This window comes from Lepus europaeus, chromosome 1, assembly GCF_033115175.1.
Source record: "Lepus europaeus isolate LE1 chromosome 1, mLepTim1.pri, whole genome shotgun sequence".
Lineage (NCBI taxonomy): Eukaryota > Metazoa > Chordata > Mammalia > Lagomorpha > Leporidae > Lepus > Lepus europaeus.
This window is the reverse complement of record NC_084827.1, coordinates 162,808,854-162,823,216: the sequence shown is the minus strand read 5'-3', so window position 1 is coordinate 162,823,216 and position 14,363 is coordinate 162,808,854. Positions and strand designations below refer to the sequence as shown.

Genomic DNA, 14,363 nt, shown 5'->3' with positions numbered 1-14,363 from the left:
TGTGGGTGTGCATGTGCACCGCGGGTAGAGGGTTAAGTTCTGTGCAGTTTTGTCCCCTGTGGTCTGTGGCTCCACCACCACGGTCAGGACACTGCCAGTCACTCTGGTAACCACATCCACCTCCCTCTCCACCCCACCTCACCCATCCCTGCCATGGGCAACCACTAATCTGATCTTCATTTCTAAAGGTTTGTCATTGCAAATATGTTACATGAACAGAACAATGCGGTATGTAGCGTTTGAGAGTGACTCTAAAAAAGATTTGTTTATTTATTTGAAAGGCAGAGTTACAGAGAGAGGAGAGACTGACACAAAGAGAGAAAGAGAGAGAGAATCTTCCATCCCCTGGTTCGCTCCTTGAATGGTCACAACGACCAGGACTGGGCCAGGTCTAAGTTGGGAGCCAGAAACTTCTTCCGGGTCTCCCACATAGGTGCAGAGACTCAAGGACCCGTGTCATCCTCTGCTGCTTTCCCAGGTCGGAAGTGGAGGATCCGGGTCATGAACTGGCATGCATATGGGATGCCAGCACCACAGGCGAGGCTTAGCCTACTGTGCCACATCACCAGCCCGGGCAGTTAATGACTTTAACCTGATGATTGGGACCAGCTTTGTGGTGTAGTGATTAAGCCACCACCTGTGATGCCTGCATCCATATAGGTGCCCATTTGTGTCCTGGCTGCTCCACTTCTGATCCAGCTCTGTGTTAATGTGCCTGGGAAAGCGGCGGAAGATGACCCAAGTGCTTGGGTCCCTGATGTCCACGTGGGAGACCTGGATGAAGCTCCTGGCTCCTGTTGCAGCTATTTGGGTAGTGCACCAGTGGATAGATCTCTCTCCCCCCGGTCTTTTCCTTTCTTCCTGTAACTTTGACTTTCAAATAAATAAATACATCTTTAAAAAAATGATGCTAAAAATGTTGATGGGCTTCAAGGCGGGGACTTGATGGACCCATGACCTGTGAGGGGTGGGCCTGGTGGGAGGTTGCTGGGGGTGCCCTTGGAGGGGAGTTCTCCCGAGAGCGTGGTAATGTAAGCCAACTCTCCCTGCCCACCCCCCTCCCCACCTTGGCTCACCACGTGATTGTTCCTCTGCACCTGAGCCCCCACTGCTAATCTCCACCAAACACCAGCCAGACTGCTGGGGCTGCCTGACCTTGAACTGCAATCTGCAAATCCTTCCCAAGAAGCTCCTCTTGGGTATTTTAGTCAAAGCAAAGCAAAGTTGATGGCCGGCGCCGTGGCTTAACAGGCTAATCCTCTGCCTTGCGGCGCTGGCATACCGGGTTCTAGTCCCGGTTGGGGCGCCGGATTCTATCCCGGTTGCCCCTCTTCCAGGCCAGCTCTCTGCTATGGCCCGGGAGTGCAGTGGAGGATGGCCCAAGTGCTTGGGCTCTGCACCCGCATGGGAGACCAGGAGAAGCACCTGCCTCCTGGCTTCAGATCAGCGAGATGCACCGGCTGCAGCGGCCATTGGAGGGTGAACCAACGGCAAAAAGGAAGACCTTTCTCTCTGTCTGTCTCTCTCACTATCCACTCTGACTGTCAAAAAGAAAAAAAAAAAGAAAAAATAATAATAAAAGAAAGCAAAGTTGGCTAATATGAACAGGTAAGCAAAAATACGGTATATACCTATAATGGACTATAATTCAATTTTCAAAAAAGAAGAAATTCTGACACATGCTGTAATCTGGATGAAACCTGAATACATTATGCTAACACAGAAGGGATTAAGCTATGGATAGATGTTATATGCTTCCACTTTTATTAAGTACCCGGCATAGGCAAGTTTATAGACACAGAAAACAGAACGGTAGGGGTGGACACTGTGGCACAGTAGGTTAGGCGGCAGCTTGGGATACCTGTATCCCGTATCAGAGACCTAGTTCAAATCTCGGCTGCTCCACTTCTGATCCAGCTCCCTGCTAATGCACCTGGGAAGACAGTGGATGATGGCCCAACTATTTGTGAACCTGCCACCCATGTAAGAGACTCAGACGGAGGTTCAGGTTCCTGGTTTTGGCCTGGGCCAATCCTGGCTGCCGTGGGCATTTGAGGAGTGAGTCAGTAACTGGAGAGCCTTCTCTCCGCCACTCTGCTTTTCAAATAGATTTATTTCTTTGAAAGGCAGAGTGACAAAGAGAAGGAGAGATGGAAAGAGCGTGATCTTCCACTCTCTGCTTCACTCCCCGGATGGCCACAATGGCTGGGGCTGGGCCAGGGCAAAGCCAGGAGCCTTGAACTCCACCTGGGTCTCCCACATGGGGGCAGGGGCCCAAGCCCTTGGGCCATCTTCTGCGGATTTCCTATTAGCAGGACGCTGGATTGGGAGCCCAACAGCTGGGACCTGAACCCCAGCTCATATGGCATTCTGGTGGAGCAAACCGTGGCTTAACCCACTGTGCCACAATGCTCGCCCCATGATGTGGTGGCCACTGGGAGAAACCACGTGACGTACACATGGCATCTTTGAATTAGTAACTATTTCTTCTTTTTTTTTAAAAAAAAATATTTATTTGAAAGGTAGAGTTAGGAAGGGGGGAGGGAGAGACAGAGACAGAGACAGAGAAAGAGATTTTCCATTTTCTGATTCACTCCCCAAATGGCCAGGGTTGTGTCAGGCTGAAGCCAGGAGCCTGGAGCTTCTCCCGGGTCTCCCACATGGGGGCAGGGGTCCAAACCCTTGGGCCATCCTCCACTGCTTTTGCAGGCCACCAGCAGGAAACTGGATCAGAAGTGGAGCAGCCGGGTCTTGCCTTCCACTCTGGGTTGATGCAGCCAGAAGGCCCTCACCAGATGCTGTCAGCTCGATGCTGGACTGCCCAGGCTCCAGGACTGTGAGAAATGACGCTTTGGCGTAAGTCCCTGCTCTGGCATTTTGTTATCAGAGCTCCATCTGCAGCATTGAGCCTGCGGATCTGCTCCCAACAAGGCTTCCTGTGGCAAGAGAAGCCACAGAGGCAGGGTGGGTGGGAGGACATGCGGGCCTTTGCCAGCCCACTTGCAGGCTCTCTCTGTCTCTGAGACAGCAGGAGGTGCTTTGGCTGGGCTCCTACACGCTGCACCATCTTGTCCTGGGCCCCTTGGGGTAGCTCAGAGGTTTAATGCTTGGTCTCTACAGATACTGGTTCCTCCTAAAGCATCCACAGCATTCTTTGCCTGTGTCACCTCCTCCAGGAAGTCTTCCTGTGTCTCCCAGGCCAGACTTCTGTGCCCCTCAGCACAGCACTGTTCCCCTCTACCCAGGCGAGGCTGCTGCTGGTGAGTGCGCAGTGGGAACGAAGCGGTGTCTGGCCGCCTGGAGAGGGGAAAGACTGTGAAATGAAGTCTACTCCGATGGACAGGCCCAGGAAGATGGCTCTTCTTGGTGCCGGCATCTGTCTTGAGAGTGGATGAGCACATGAGCCAGCCTCCCTGGCCCCAAATCCTGGCACCGCCATGAGTCGGCACGTGGCCTTGGGCCTGAGCCTGAATAGAAAAACAGGCCCAAGCCACAGGGCATGCGGGGACCGCAGGGTTGCTCTCGCCACGATTTACTTCCCCTGCTTCCCTGTCTGCCCGGACTGTCACACCTGCTGTGTGCGCCCTAGTGTTGCAGGTGTAGGTTCCTCTCTTAGCGCTTCCCACCCTGTGCTTGCACATTCAGCCATGGGCTTGTTCATGCATTTATTTGAGAGATGCAGAGAGACAGCAGGACGGACAGTCCCATCTGCTGGTTCACTTCCCAAAGCTCTGTAATGGCCCCGGCCACGTGGGACCTGAAGCCAGGAGCCAGGAACACAATCTGGGTCTCCCACGTGGGTGGCAGGGACCCAAGCATCTGACTCATCTCCTCCCTGGGTCTGCCGGAAGGTGGAATCGGAAGTCAGAGATGGGAATGGAACCCAGATCTCAGATTTGGGACGCTGGCTGACTTAACCTCCAGGCCAAATGCCTACTCCATGCATGAGATTATTGAGTGATGCCTTTAAAAAAAAAAAAGGTTTATTTATGTATTTGAGAAGCAAAGTTACAGACAGAGAGAGGGAGAGACACAGAGAGAGGTCTTCCATCTGCTGGTTCACTCCCCAAATGGCCACAATGGCAGGAGCTGGGCCAATCAGAAGCTCCGAGAAATGCATTTTTTTTTTTAAGAAAGCCTTTTTACTCACTTACTCTTTTAGCACTTTCATTTATTTTCACTTTATTTGGAAAGCAGAGAGACAGAGATGGAGAGGTCTTTCATCCACTGGCTCACTCCTCCAAAGCCCACAGCAGCCACGGCTGACCCAGGCTGAAGTCCGGATTCAGGGGCTCTAAGCAGGTTTCCCACACAGCTGTCAGGGAATCCAGTACTTGAGCCACTACCTGCTGCCTCCCAGCGAGCGTGTTAGCAGGAAGCTGGTTTGGAAGTGGAGCCGAGACTCGAACCTGGCACTCTGCTCTGGGATGTGGGTGTCCCAGCTGGCCTCTTAACCATTGTGCCAAATATCAGAATTATTTAAAAGGCAGAGAGACACACAGATCTTCTATCTGAAGGTTCACTCCCCAAACGCCTACAACAGTCAGGACTGGACCAGGCTGAAGCCGGGAGCCAGGAACTCTACCCAGGTCTCCCTAGTGGATGGCAGGGACCCAGATACGCGAGCCATCACTGGCAGCCTCCCAGGGCCTGCACAAGGAAGAGGGTGACGTCGAAACCAGGTACTTGGATATGAGAAGCAGGCAGCTTAACTGGCGTGGTAACCACCAGGCCAAATGCCTGTCCAGACAACTGCGTCTTTTGGTACCATAGAGCAGCAGGCCAGGGTCACAGTTCTGGGGAGACGTGATAAATTCTAAAAAGGAGCCAGTTTTGAATGAAGGTCCCAGCAAAGGCAGGGAAGGTGGCCAGACTCCTCCTTCCTGGGTCATTTGATGCAAGGGTGCTCAGCCCGGGAAGCCCCTCGGGGCGTGGATGTTGTCACCTGCCCCTCTTTCCACCTCTGCAGAGAAACTGGACCAAGGCCGGCACCGCGGCTCACTAGGCTAATCCTCCGCCTTGCGGCGCCGGCACACCGGGTTCTAGTCCTGGTCGGGGCACCGATCCTGTCCCGGTTGCCCCTCTTCCAGGCCAGCTCTTTGCTGTGGCCAGGGAGTGCAGTGGAGGATGGCCCAAGTCCTTGGGCCCTGCACCCCATGGGAGACCAGGAGAAGCACCTGGCTCCTGCCATCGGATCAGCGCAGTGCGCCGGCCGCAGCGCGCCAACCGCGGTGGCCATTGGAGGGTGAACCAACGGCAAAAGGAAGACCTTTGTCTCTCACGTCCACTCTGCCTGTCAAAAAAAAAAAAAGAGAGAGAGAGAGAAAAGAAAAGAAACTGGACCAAAAGAGGCTCCTAGGATCTCTCCGGAAATGTTCTGGGTGCATGAGTTGGGTCAGCCTAGGTTTGAGTTCTTCAAAGATGGAGAGACCGCACCAGGGCTTAGGGGGATGCACGGATCCTGCCCCGCCCACCTGACAGTGACTGATTGCCCCCCCCACCCCCCACCCCCCCCCACCCCCCACCCCCCGGTCTCCTGCCTCTCCTGCCCTGTGGCACTCTCACCTCCGGGTCTCCTGCTTCTGCGCATGCCATGCTCACAGCCTCTGCACCTGCTGTTCCCTCTGCTTGCCTTGCTTGTCCTGCTGTTCTCCAGAGCTCCTGATCGTTTAGGTCTCGGCTCAACTGAGATCCTAGAGAGGCCATCTCTGAAGTCCCCACCCCACCCCCTCCGGCCCCGAGGCCTCGGTCTTCCATCTTTTCTGTCGACGTCAGAGGTGTTGTGCAGGAAATGGTGACGGTGCACTTCCCCAATACCTGTAAGCTGCACGGTGACGGGGCTCAGAATAATCCTGGCACACACGAGGAGCCTGCTATCTGTCGGCTGCCAGAGTGAATGAGAATTTATCAGGGGCCGGCGCTGTGGTGTAGTGGGTAGAGCCACCATCTGTACGCCGGCACCCCATACAGGAGCTGGTTCGTGTCCCACCTGCTCCATTTCTGATCCAACTCCCTGCCAATGCTCCTGGGAAAGCAGTGGAAGATGGCCCAAGTGCTTGGGCCCCTGCACCCACGTGGGAGACCAGAAAGAAACTCCTGGCTTTGGCCTGGCCCAGCTCTGGCCATTGTGTCCATTTGGGGGAATGAATGAATGGACGGAAGATAATCTCTCTCTCTCTCTCTGTAACCCTGCCTTTCAAATAAAAACTTAACCTGTTGAGTTGTGCCTTCCAGTGTAGTAGTTGCTAGCCACATGTGGCTATTTAAATCTAAGATAGGGAGTAGGAGATGGGATAGTTTGCGGGTGGGAGGGAGGTTATGGGGGGGACCGCTATATCCAAAAGTTGTACTTTCGAAATTTATATTTATTAAATTAAATAAAAGTTTTCTAAAAAATAAATAAATCTAAGATAACTAAAATGAAATAGAACTCCAATTCCTCAGTCTGGTTCACCACACCTTTTTTTTTTTTTTTTTTTAAGATGTTTATTTATTTGAAAGGCAGAGTTACAGAGAGGCAGAGAGAGAGAGAGAGAGAGAGAGAGAGAGAGCAAGCTTTTCCATCTGCTGTTTCACTCTCTAAATGGCCACAATGGCCAGAGCTGGGCTGATCCAAAGCCAGCAGTCAGGAGTTTCTTCTGGGTCTTCCACACAGGTGCAGGGGCTCAAGCACATAGGCCATCCTCCACTGCTTTCCCAGGCGCATTAGCAGGGAGCTGGATCAGAAGTGGAGCAGCCCAGACTAGAATGCTGCCATATGGGATGCCAGCACTGCAGGCGGTGGCTTTACCCGCTACACCACAACACCGGCCTCTTACCACATCTTAAGTGCTCAGTGCCCACGCATGTGGGTGCCTACCATACCGGACATCACAGATGTCAAATTTCCATCACCACAGCTGGACACTGCTGCTCCAGACCATGAGCCTGTGCCACGGCCTCCACTTCTTTCCTTGCTTGCAACATTGCTTCTGCCAGGAATTCTTTATCTGACCCTTAGTAAAAATCTTATGCACATTGAATTTGGCAATCTGGTAACATAACACAAAAGTCTTAAAATCAATTTAACAATCCCCCTTGTCAGAATGTATCCCTGAGGAAATAGTGGTTGATAGATGCCAAGATTCAGCCACAAGGATGGTAAATGTGTCATTGTTCCTAACAGGGGAGATTGGTTAAGTTAATGTACAGTCATGAAAAATGGACGACTGTGTAATGATATGGAAATATTTTTAAAACATATTGTTAGATAAACACAGCCGGTTACCCGTAGAAGAAGTTACAAAATACAGAGAACTGGGGTAAAATCTAGGGAACCCAGGGTCTGGAAGCTTTCCAGAATGTAACGGAGAAAGCAATCAGGAGAAAGCAATCAGCCCCGGAGGAGCAGCGAGCCTTTCATTTCGGCGGCTAAGAACCAAGGCTTCCTGGAGCTGCAAAGACCAAGGCGATCCACAGAAAGGCGTTGGACAAAGCACCGGCTGGACCACCCCACTGCTTCCGGGCACAGGGCGGGGTGGCCCAGGGAGGTGGCCCCTGTGCTGGCTGCCTCCAGGCAGCGAGACCGACAGGATTTCGCTTCCTTCTCTTGCTTTACCTCGCTTTTCTCAGTTTTCTCTAATACGCGTTTTTCTTTGAAACAGGGAGGGGGCAACAGGAAAAATTTAAAACTTCTTCGGGGCTCTGCGCGCCCACGGCCCCTAAGCGCATCACCCTTGCGGGCATCCGCGCCTGGGTCCCCTCGCGCACGCGCGCACGGCTCCTCCCGGGTCCCTCGTCCCGCAGAGGTCCCGTGGAGGAATGGGGGAGAGGGGCGCCTGCGCCCCTCTGCCCACGAGCTCATCTACTCTTTGGGGCTGAGCCCGCATCCAGCCCGGTGGAAACAGCCGCTGTTCGGAACGGATCTGCTCCAACCAGGAGCCCCTGGGGGCCCCCAATGTTTGGGGGGAGTTCCTGTTTGTGGGAGAGGCGGAGCATGAGAGTTGGAGACTTGGGAGGCACCCGAGGCAAAGGGCAAGGCCCGTGGTGGTCCACGTCCCCTCTCCCACAGCCCCCATCCCGTCATGGGTTCTTTTTGGGGGAGCTGGGGGTGAGGACAGCTCGGCGTGGCCAGCTGTCCTGTGTTTCTATACCTTTCTGGGACTCTATTTTCCTATCTATAAAATGGGGATAATGATGACACAAGCGTCTAGAAAGAAATGCTGTTCCTATTGTTAGCCCCAGACAAGAGCCGCCCCCGCCTAGTCCGCCCCCGTGCCGCCGGCGCCGGGCTCGGGGTCCAGCGAGCGGAAGGGGCTGGGCCGGTGCGAGGAGCGGAGGGCGGGCCCGGGCGGGCGGCGCGGGTCGAAGGGGCCGAAGAACTCGGCAGCGAAGGTGACCACGTCGCGGGGCTGGCGCAGCAGCAGGAAGAGCAGGAAGTCGGAGAGCAGCGCCCGGGCGTCGGGGTGCTGCCGCAGGTAGGCGCTGTGGCTGGTCCGCAGCTCCTCCTGCGGGGGCAGGCCCGCCTGAGCCCGGGGAGGGCCCACCAGCCCCCCACCCACCCCGAGACGGGTCGGGAGCGGTGCACTTGGTGGCCTCCCCGGGCCAGTGGAGACCCCGGGCTGGCGGCGGCCGCAGCTCACCTTGCGGTGCAGGAACTTGGAGTGGAGCTCCAAGTCGTCCTCCCACACCAGGGGCTTCTTTTCGAACACGGGCGGAGGCTCGATTTCGTCTGGGTGGGGAAGGGGAGGCTGGGTGTTCCCCACCGCAGAACCTCCTCGGGTCCATGGGGGCATCCGAGGACAGGCCCAGCAGAGGGCCTCTTGCCCTCCCGCTGGGGCCAAGGTCCTGGGAAAAGTCAGCCCCGCCTCCGGGAAAGCCCCACCTCCCCCGGCCTCTCCCACGGGTGCCTTTCACTCACCCTCCTCCCTCAAGATGGGCATCTTGGTGATGATGCAGCAGCCGGCGGAGCCGATCTGGACTCTCTTGGCCAGGTGCCTGGGGGCAACACACGGGAGCATCGTCCTGGGCGCCTGCTGGGACCGAGCTGTGCCCTCCCCCGCTGCGGCGCTGGGGCGTGTAGCTCTCTTTGGGGAGGTTATTAAAGCTAAATGAGGTCATGTGGGCGGGGCATTCGAGAGGATTGATGTCTCCATTTAATAGAGGTGCTGGAGCTGGCTGAGGAAGGCGTGTGTGGTCCCAGTGAGGAGGCGGCCACTGGGGAGCTGTGGCCTGCAACCAGCCCTGCTGGCCTTGGCCTTGCGCCCTCAAAACCCGGAGGACATTCATTTGGGTCCAGGCTGTGGAGTTTTGTCATGGAAGCCTGAGCAGCTTAGGGTAGCACCGAGACCTCCTGAGCCCGGGCCTGGGGGCCTCTGTGTACTGCTGCCTCCCTCTCTTGTCTGTGGTTCCTGGTGTTCATTCTGGGCCCCTAGATAACTGTCCAAGGCTTGCCTTAGGCCTTTGCTTTTTTATTTCTTAAAAACTCAGACTGGGGCCAGGGCTGTGGCACAGAGGGTGAAAACCCTGGCCTGCTGCACTTCTGATCCAGCTCCCTGCTAATGAGCCTGAGAAAGCAGCGGAAGGTGGCCCAGGGGCTTGGGCCCCTGCACCCGCGTGGGAGACCCAGAGGAAGCTCCTGGCTCCTGGCTTCGGATCGGCCCAGCTCTGGCCATTGCAGCCATTTGGGGAGTGAACCAGCAGATGAAAGACCTTTTTTTGTCTACCTCTCTCTGTAACTCTTTCCTTCCTTCCTTCCTTCCTTCTTTCCTTCCTGATTTATTTATTTGAAAGGCAGAGTTACAGAGAGGCAGAGAGACAGAGAGAGAGGTCTTCCATCCTCTGGTTCACTCCCCAGATGGCCGCAATGGCCGGAGCTGTGCCAATCTGAAGCCAGGAGCCAAGAGCTTCTTCTGGGTCTCCCACGTGGGTGCAGGTGCCCAAGGCCTTGGGCCATCTTCTGCTGTTTTCCCAGGCCATAGCAGAGAGCTATGAACCTGTGCCCATATGGATGCCAGCACTGCAGGTGGCGGCTTTACCTGCTACACCACAGTGCCGGCCCCAACTCTTTCAAATAAATAAAGTAAATCTTAAAAAAGAAAAGAAGAACTCCAGCCCTCTCGATGTGTGAGCACTAAGCCATCCTGGAGGCCGGTGCTCCGCCCAGCAGCTGAGATACCCTCGTCCCCGTCCGGATGCTGGGTCCTGGGTCGGGATCTCTGCTCAGGTTTGCTACTGCAGCTTCCTCCTAATGGGGCCCCTGGGTGGCAGCCAGTGATGGCTCATTTTGGGTTCCACATGGGAGACCTCGATTGTGTTCCCAGGCAGGAAGCAGGGATTGTCTCTCAAATTAAAAACAAACACTGCACACGACTCCTGGTGCCTCCTGCTGTGTGGCGCTAAGCTGTGAAACCGGGAAAGCCAGCAACAACAGGGCTTTGTTCCCAGAGTGGTGGCCAGCCAGTCCCTCTTCTGAAATTCCAAGAAACAAACTGCTCTCCCTCACCCACAGGCGCTCACGCTTAGGTGCCAGAGCACTGCAGGTGCCAGCTGGGCAGGGTGCCAGGGGCATGTGGGTGTTGGTCAGTCTCCCCCCAAACACCATGGCATTGTCCTTGGCTCGGCCAGCCAGGGCTGCCTGGTGAGAAAGGGTTGGGAGACACCGTGAGGATACGAGGGTGAGTGAGTGAGTGAAGAGAGGGCAAACTGTATGGATCAAGCCCGGGGGATGCTCGGATCTTAATGGTGACCTTTCCTGGCGGCCTCCCTAGAAACAGCCGGACCCTTCCCCACTGCACCACTGAGCACCTGCTGCTGTGCCAGGCACTCCCTCCCAGGCTCCCACCGCCCCTCCCCCCCCATCAGAGCTCACCCATCGGAGAGCAGATAGAACTGCCAGGACATGGGGATGCCCTCTTCCGAGTGCACCGTCTGCTCCACGATGAACACGGGGGCCTGCTGCCGGCCCACCTGGATTGTCTGGAAGCCGAGGGCTTGCTGGCCCCGGCCGAGGGGGAGGGAGACAACGGTGAGATGAAAGCCCTCCCCGTCTGCCCCACCACCCCCTCCTCCTCCTCCTTGTTCACCACTGGTTAGCAGCCTGTGGCTGCTCAAACCCACAGGAGCCACAAGATTCGAGCTGCACCCCCCAGCTGCGTTGGGGACCCCCTCGTCGGGGGGTCATCTTCTGAGTGCTTCTAGTTGGCAGATTCCGTGACGGGGGGTGGGGACTAGGGTAGGGTTGGGGGCTGTAGGGGGAAGCTGTTGGGCAGCAAGGCTTAGAGGGATGGCACTAGCTTGGGCTTTGTGCCGCCTCTGGCTTGGGCTGCCCTTAGCAGGCTGCCTTGTCATGGACGCTGAACCCTCTTAGAGGTTGCAGCCCAGCACAAAGTCTGGGGGGGGGGGGCGGCTGGTGGCCCGGCTTGTTGGTGTTAAACGTGGCTGGCTGCCCCTTGTGTCATGGAGACAAGACTAGAATGTCATCCGCAAGGCTGGTCAGCGCCAGAGAAATTAGCCCCAAGGTGTCTTACTGGAAAAGGCGTATGTTCAGAGATGCAGCCCCGAAATCACATAGTCTGGGACGTCCTAGGCATGTGGGCTGTGAAGCTTTTCCCCCAAACAAAGAAAAACCGGGACGCCTTTTAGGGTTGGGAAATAGTAAGAGAATACTGAAGTGGACTGGAGATGTTGCACTTCCTGATGTTAAAGAGTGATGTCTTGGGGTTGGTGTTGTGGTGTGGCACATTAAGGCTCTCTCTGTGATGCCAGCATCCCTTAAGGGCACCGGTTCAAAACCCGGCTGCTCATTTCTGATCCAGCTCCCCGCTAATGCACCTGGGAAAGCAGTAGAGGATGGCCCAAGTGCTTGGACCCCTGCACCTTCATGGGAGACCCGGATGAAGCTGCTGGCTCCTGGCTTCAGCCTGGCCCAGCCCCGGCCATTGTAGCCACTTGGAGAATGAACCAGCAGATGAAAGACCTCTCTCTCTCTGTCTTTAACTCTTTCAAATAAATATATATTTTTTAAAGTGATGTCACTTTAAAAACAACCTGCTGCTGTGTTTGTGTTTTCTGGGCTTTTGTGCAGAGGATTGCTTCCCCCTCACTCGCTCCACCCACCCTATGCCTAACCAGCTGACAGATTCAACTGTTGGTTGCTCCTGCCAGTGGAAGGCTCACTCCCCCCCCTGCCCTTCCCCCACCGCACAGCCCAAGCACCCGTGCAGGGACACCACTCACGTAGGTGGAATAGCAGAGTTTGCCATCGGTGTCCAAGGCCAGGAAGCGGGCATTGCTGGGCACGTTCTGCCGCCGTGCCATCGCCCGCAACAGCACCAGGTTGGCGGCCTCGGAGACGAAGCCCTCGATTGAGGCCCAGGGGAAAATGGTCACCCCCGACTTCACTTCCTGTTGAGGACAGTCTGGGTCAGGGAGGGTGGCCCTGGTGGAGTCCCCACTCCAGCTGCTGGCCCGCCACCACCTGGCTCTCGGGGGATGTGGCTGCCACCCTCACCTCACCCTCCTTGACACTTCTGGTCATGGTCAGCTGCTCCTCCTGCTTCAGCAGGTTGGTCGTTCGCTCCATGGGGAGGATGAGGTACTAAGGTCAGAGCAGGCAGGGATGATCAGAGACTCCCTGGACACCCCAGAGCCCACCTGTCCATGTCCTTTACAAATAGAAAAAAAAAAAAAGGAAACCAGCCCCCCCCCCAGCCTTCCACACAAGTCAGACTCATGTGGTGTGGGATTTAACCAGCAATGCATTTGTACACACGCGTGTGAAAAGAGGGGAGTGGCCTCTTTGTCTTTTCCTCTCAGGGAAGGGTCTCAGGCACCAGTGGTTGTCACACTCTAGAAGTTAGTGAAAGTGGCCGGGGCTTGGTGTGAGGGGGCACAGAGCTGGAGGGTTTAGGGGCCAGGTGGTGAGAGGCCCTTGGGCTTGGCCACAGGCCAGCCCGCATGGACGCCGGGGAGCCATGGGCTCTCCTGTTGGAGGAGCTGCAGTGGGGCCGTGGACAGTGTGAGTGCATGGGCGAGGCATCAGTGCACCGTGGCCGCCAGTATCTCACGTGGATGGGCTTCCCTGTGTGTGCAGCAGGGGTTGCCGGGTAAGTGTGGGCAGAGTCGGGGTGATATTTCATTGGGGCACCTAGATCAGGGGTGGGAGCTCCAGGAGGTACCTTGATGAACTCGTGGCTGTGCTGTTCCACGGGCTCCAGTTTCCACGAGAGATAGCCTGGGGTGCGGAGAGGACGGGCACCGGTGACCCAGGAGACGTGGGGCTGAGGCGGGAGGGAGCAAGGGTGGCTGGAGCCCAGCGGGAGGACTAGGCGCCAAGCTGCTCTGGTCTGGGTCTGCACCTGTGGCGGACCCCTCCGTCCCCACCCCCCACCCCCACCCCCGTCCTGGGGATGGAGTGCAGAGAGAGCAGAGGTGGCTCCAGCAGGCGGCGCGGCAGTCTACCCAGGAGGGGAGTTTCCACAGAGCATCTTGTCCAGGAAGCCGTGGCTGGAGGCGTGCACCAGGATGCACTTGGACAGGATCCCCTGCTGGTCTTTGTACCTCCCTCTCTGCACCTCAATGGTCAGCTCTCCCTGCGGCTCCCCCGTGGTCCGTGACCATGGCCAGGGTCTCCGAGAAGAGCAGCAGCTGCAGCTCCTCCAGCCCTGGGGGCAAGGCGGGGCAGATCACGCCCCTGCTCTTGGGCCTCCATCCTGGGACCCCCCTCCCTTCCAGTACCCTCCTCCCCCAGGTCCCTGGGGCCTGCCCTTGAAGCATGTCCACAAAGAAGCCTCAACTTGTTCTGAGTCCCAGGAGAAAAAAAGCTGAGCACGACGGGGCTGGCCTGGGCTTTGTCTCCTCCCCCACCCAGGGGCGCCCCTGCCCCGGTGCCCACCGAGAGAGTTGAGGAAGTTGATGGCCTCAGCATTGGCCTGTGGCAGGGGCGGCCCCTCCTGGCCGGCGAGCCTGTACTCCTTGGTTCTGACGCCTGCAGAGGGAGGATGAGGCTGAGATGGAAACCCCTGGGAGGCGCAGAGCCAGGTGCGGCATGGGCACCCGAGTCCTGGCCCCTGGCCCCAAGAGGATTTCTGCTCCTCTAGGAGGACCCCCAGGTGGACTGTGACGGAGAGAAGCCCCCGTTTCCAGCCCCAGCAGCCCCCTTACCACCTGTGAGGAGAGCTTTGGAGGACATACTGTCTGCAGCGACCCAGTCTGTGGTTGGCAGTCTCCATGGCAACCGGGAGCCAGCTACCGCCTCTTAAAGGGGCATCAACCCGCTTCCCTACACCCAGGGCTGGGAGGAAGTTGACAGGGCAGGTCCTGAAACTCAGTTTGAGCCTGAGGTGTTGCCCAGCAGAGGGAGCGCTTGCCTGCCTCATGAGAGG

General features: G+C 56.6%; 1 protein-coding gene across 1 annotated transcript; it reads right to left on the bottom strand.

Moving 5' to 3' along the window:
- Window positions 1–6,509: 6,509 nt before the first annotated feature.
- Window positions 6,510–14,170, bottom strand: CATIP (ciliogenesis associated TTC17 interacting protein). The gene is given in 12 exon segments (XM_062197123.1): window positions 6,510–8,486; window positions 8,622–8,710; window positions 8,900–8,976; window positions 10,850–10,974; window positions 12,217–12,384; window positions 12,491–12,577; window positions 13,158–13,213; window positions 13,441–13,447; window positions 13,449–13,586; window positions 13,588–13,643; window positions 13,874–13,966; window positions 14,143–14,170. Coding segments are annotated over 12 exon segments (1,170 nt in total). The 3' UTR covers window positions 6,510–8,240.
- Between the last annotated feature and the right edge of the window lie 193 nt (window positions 14,171–14,363).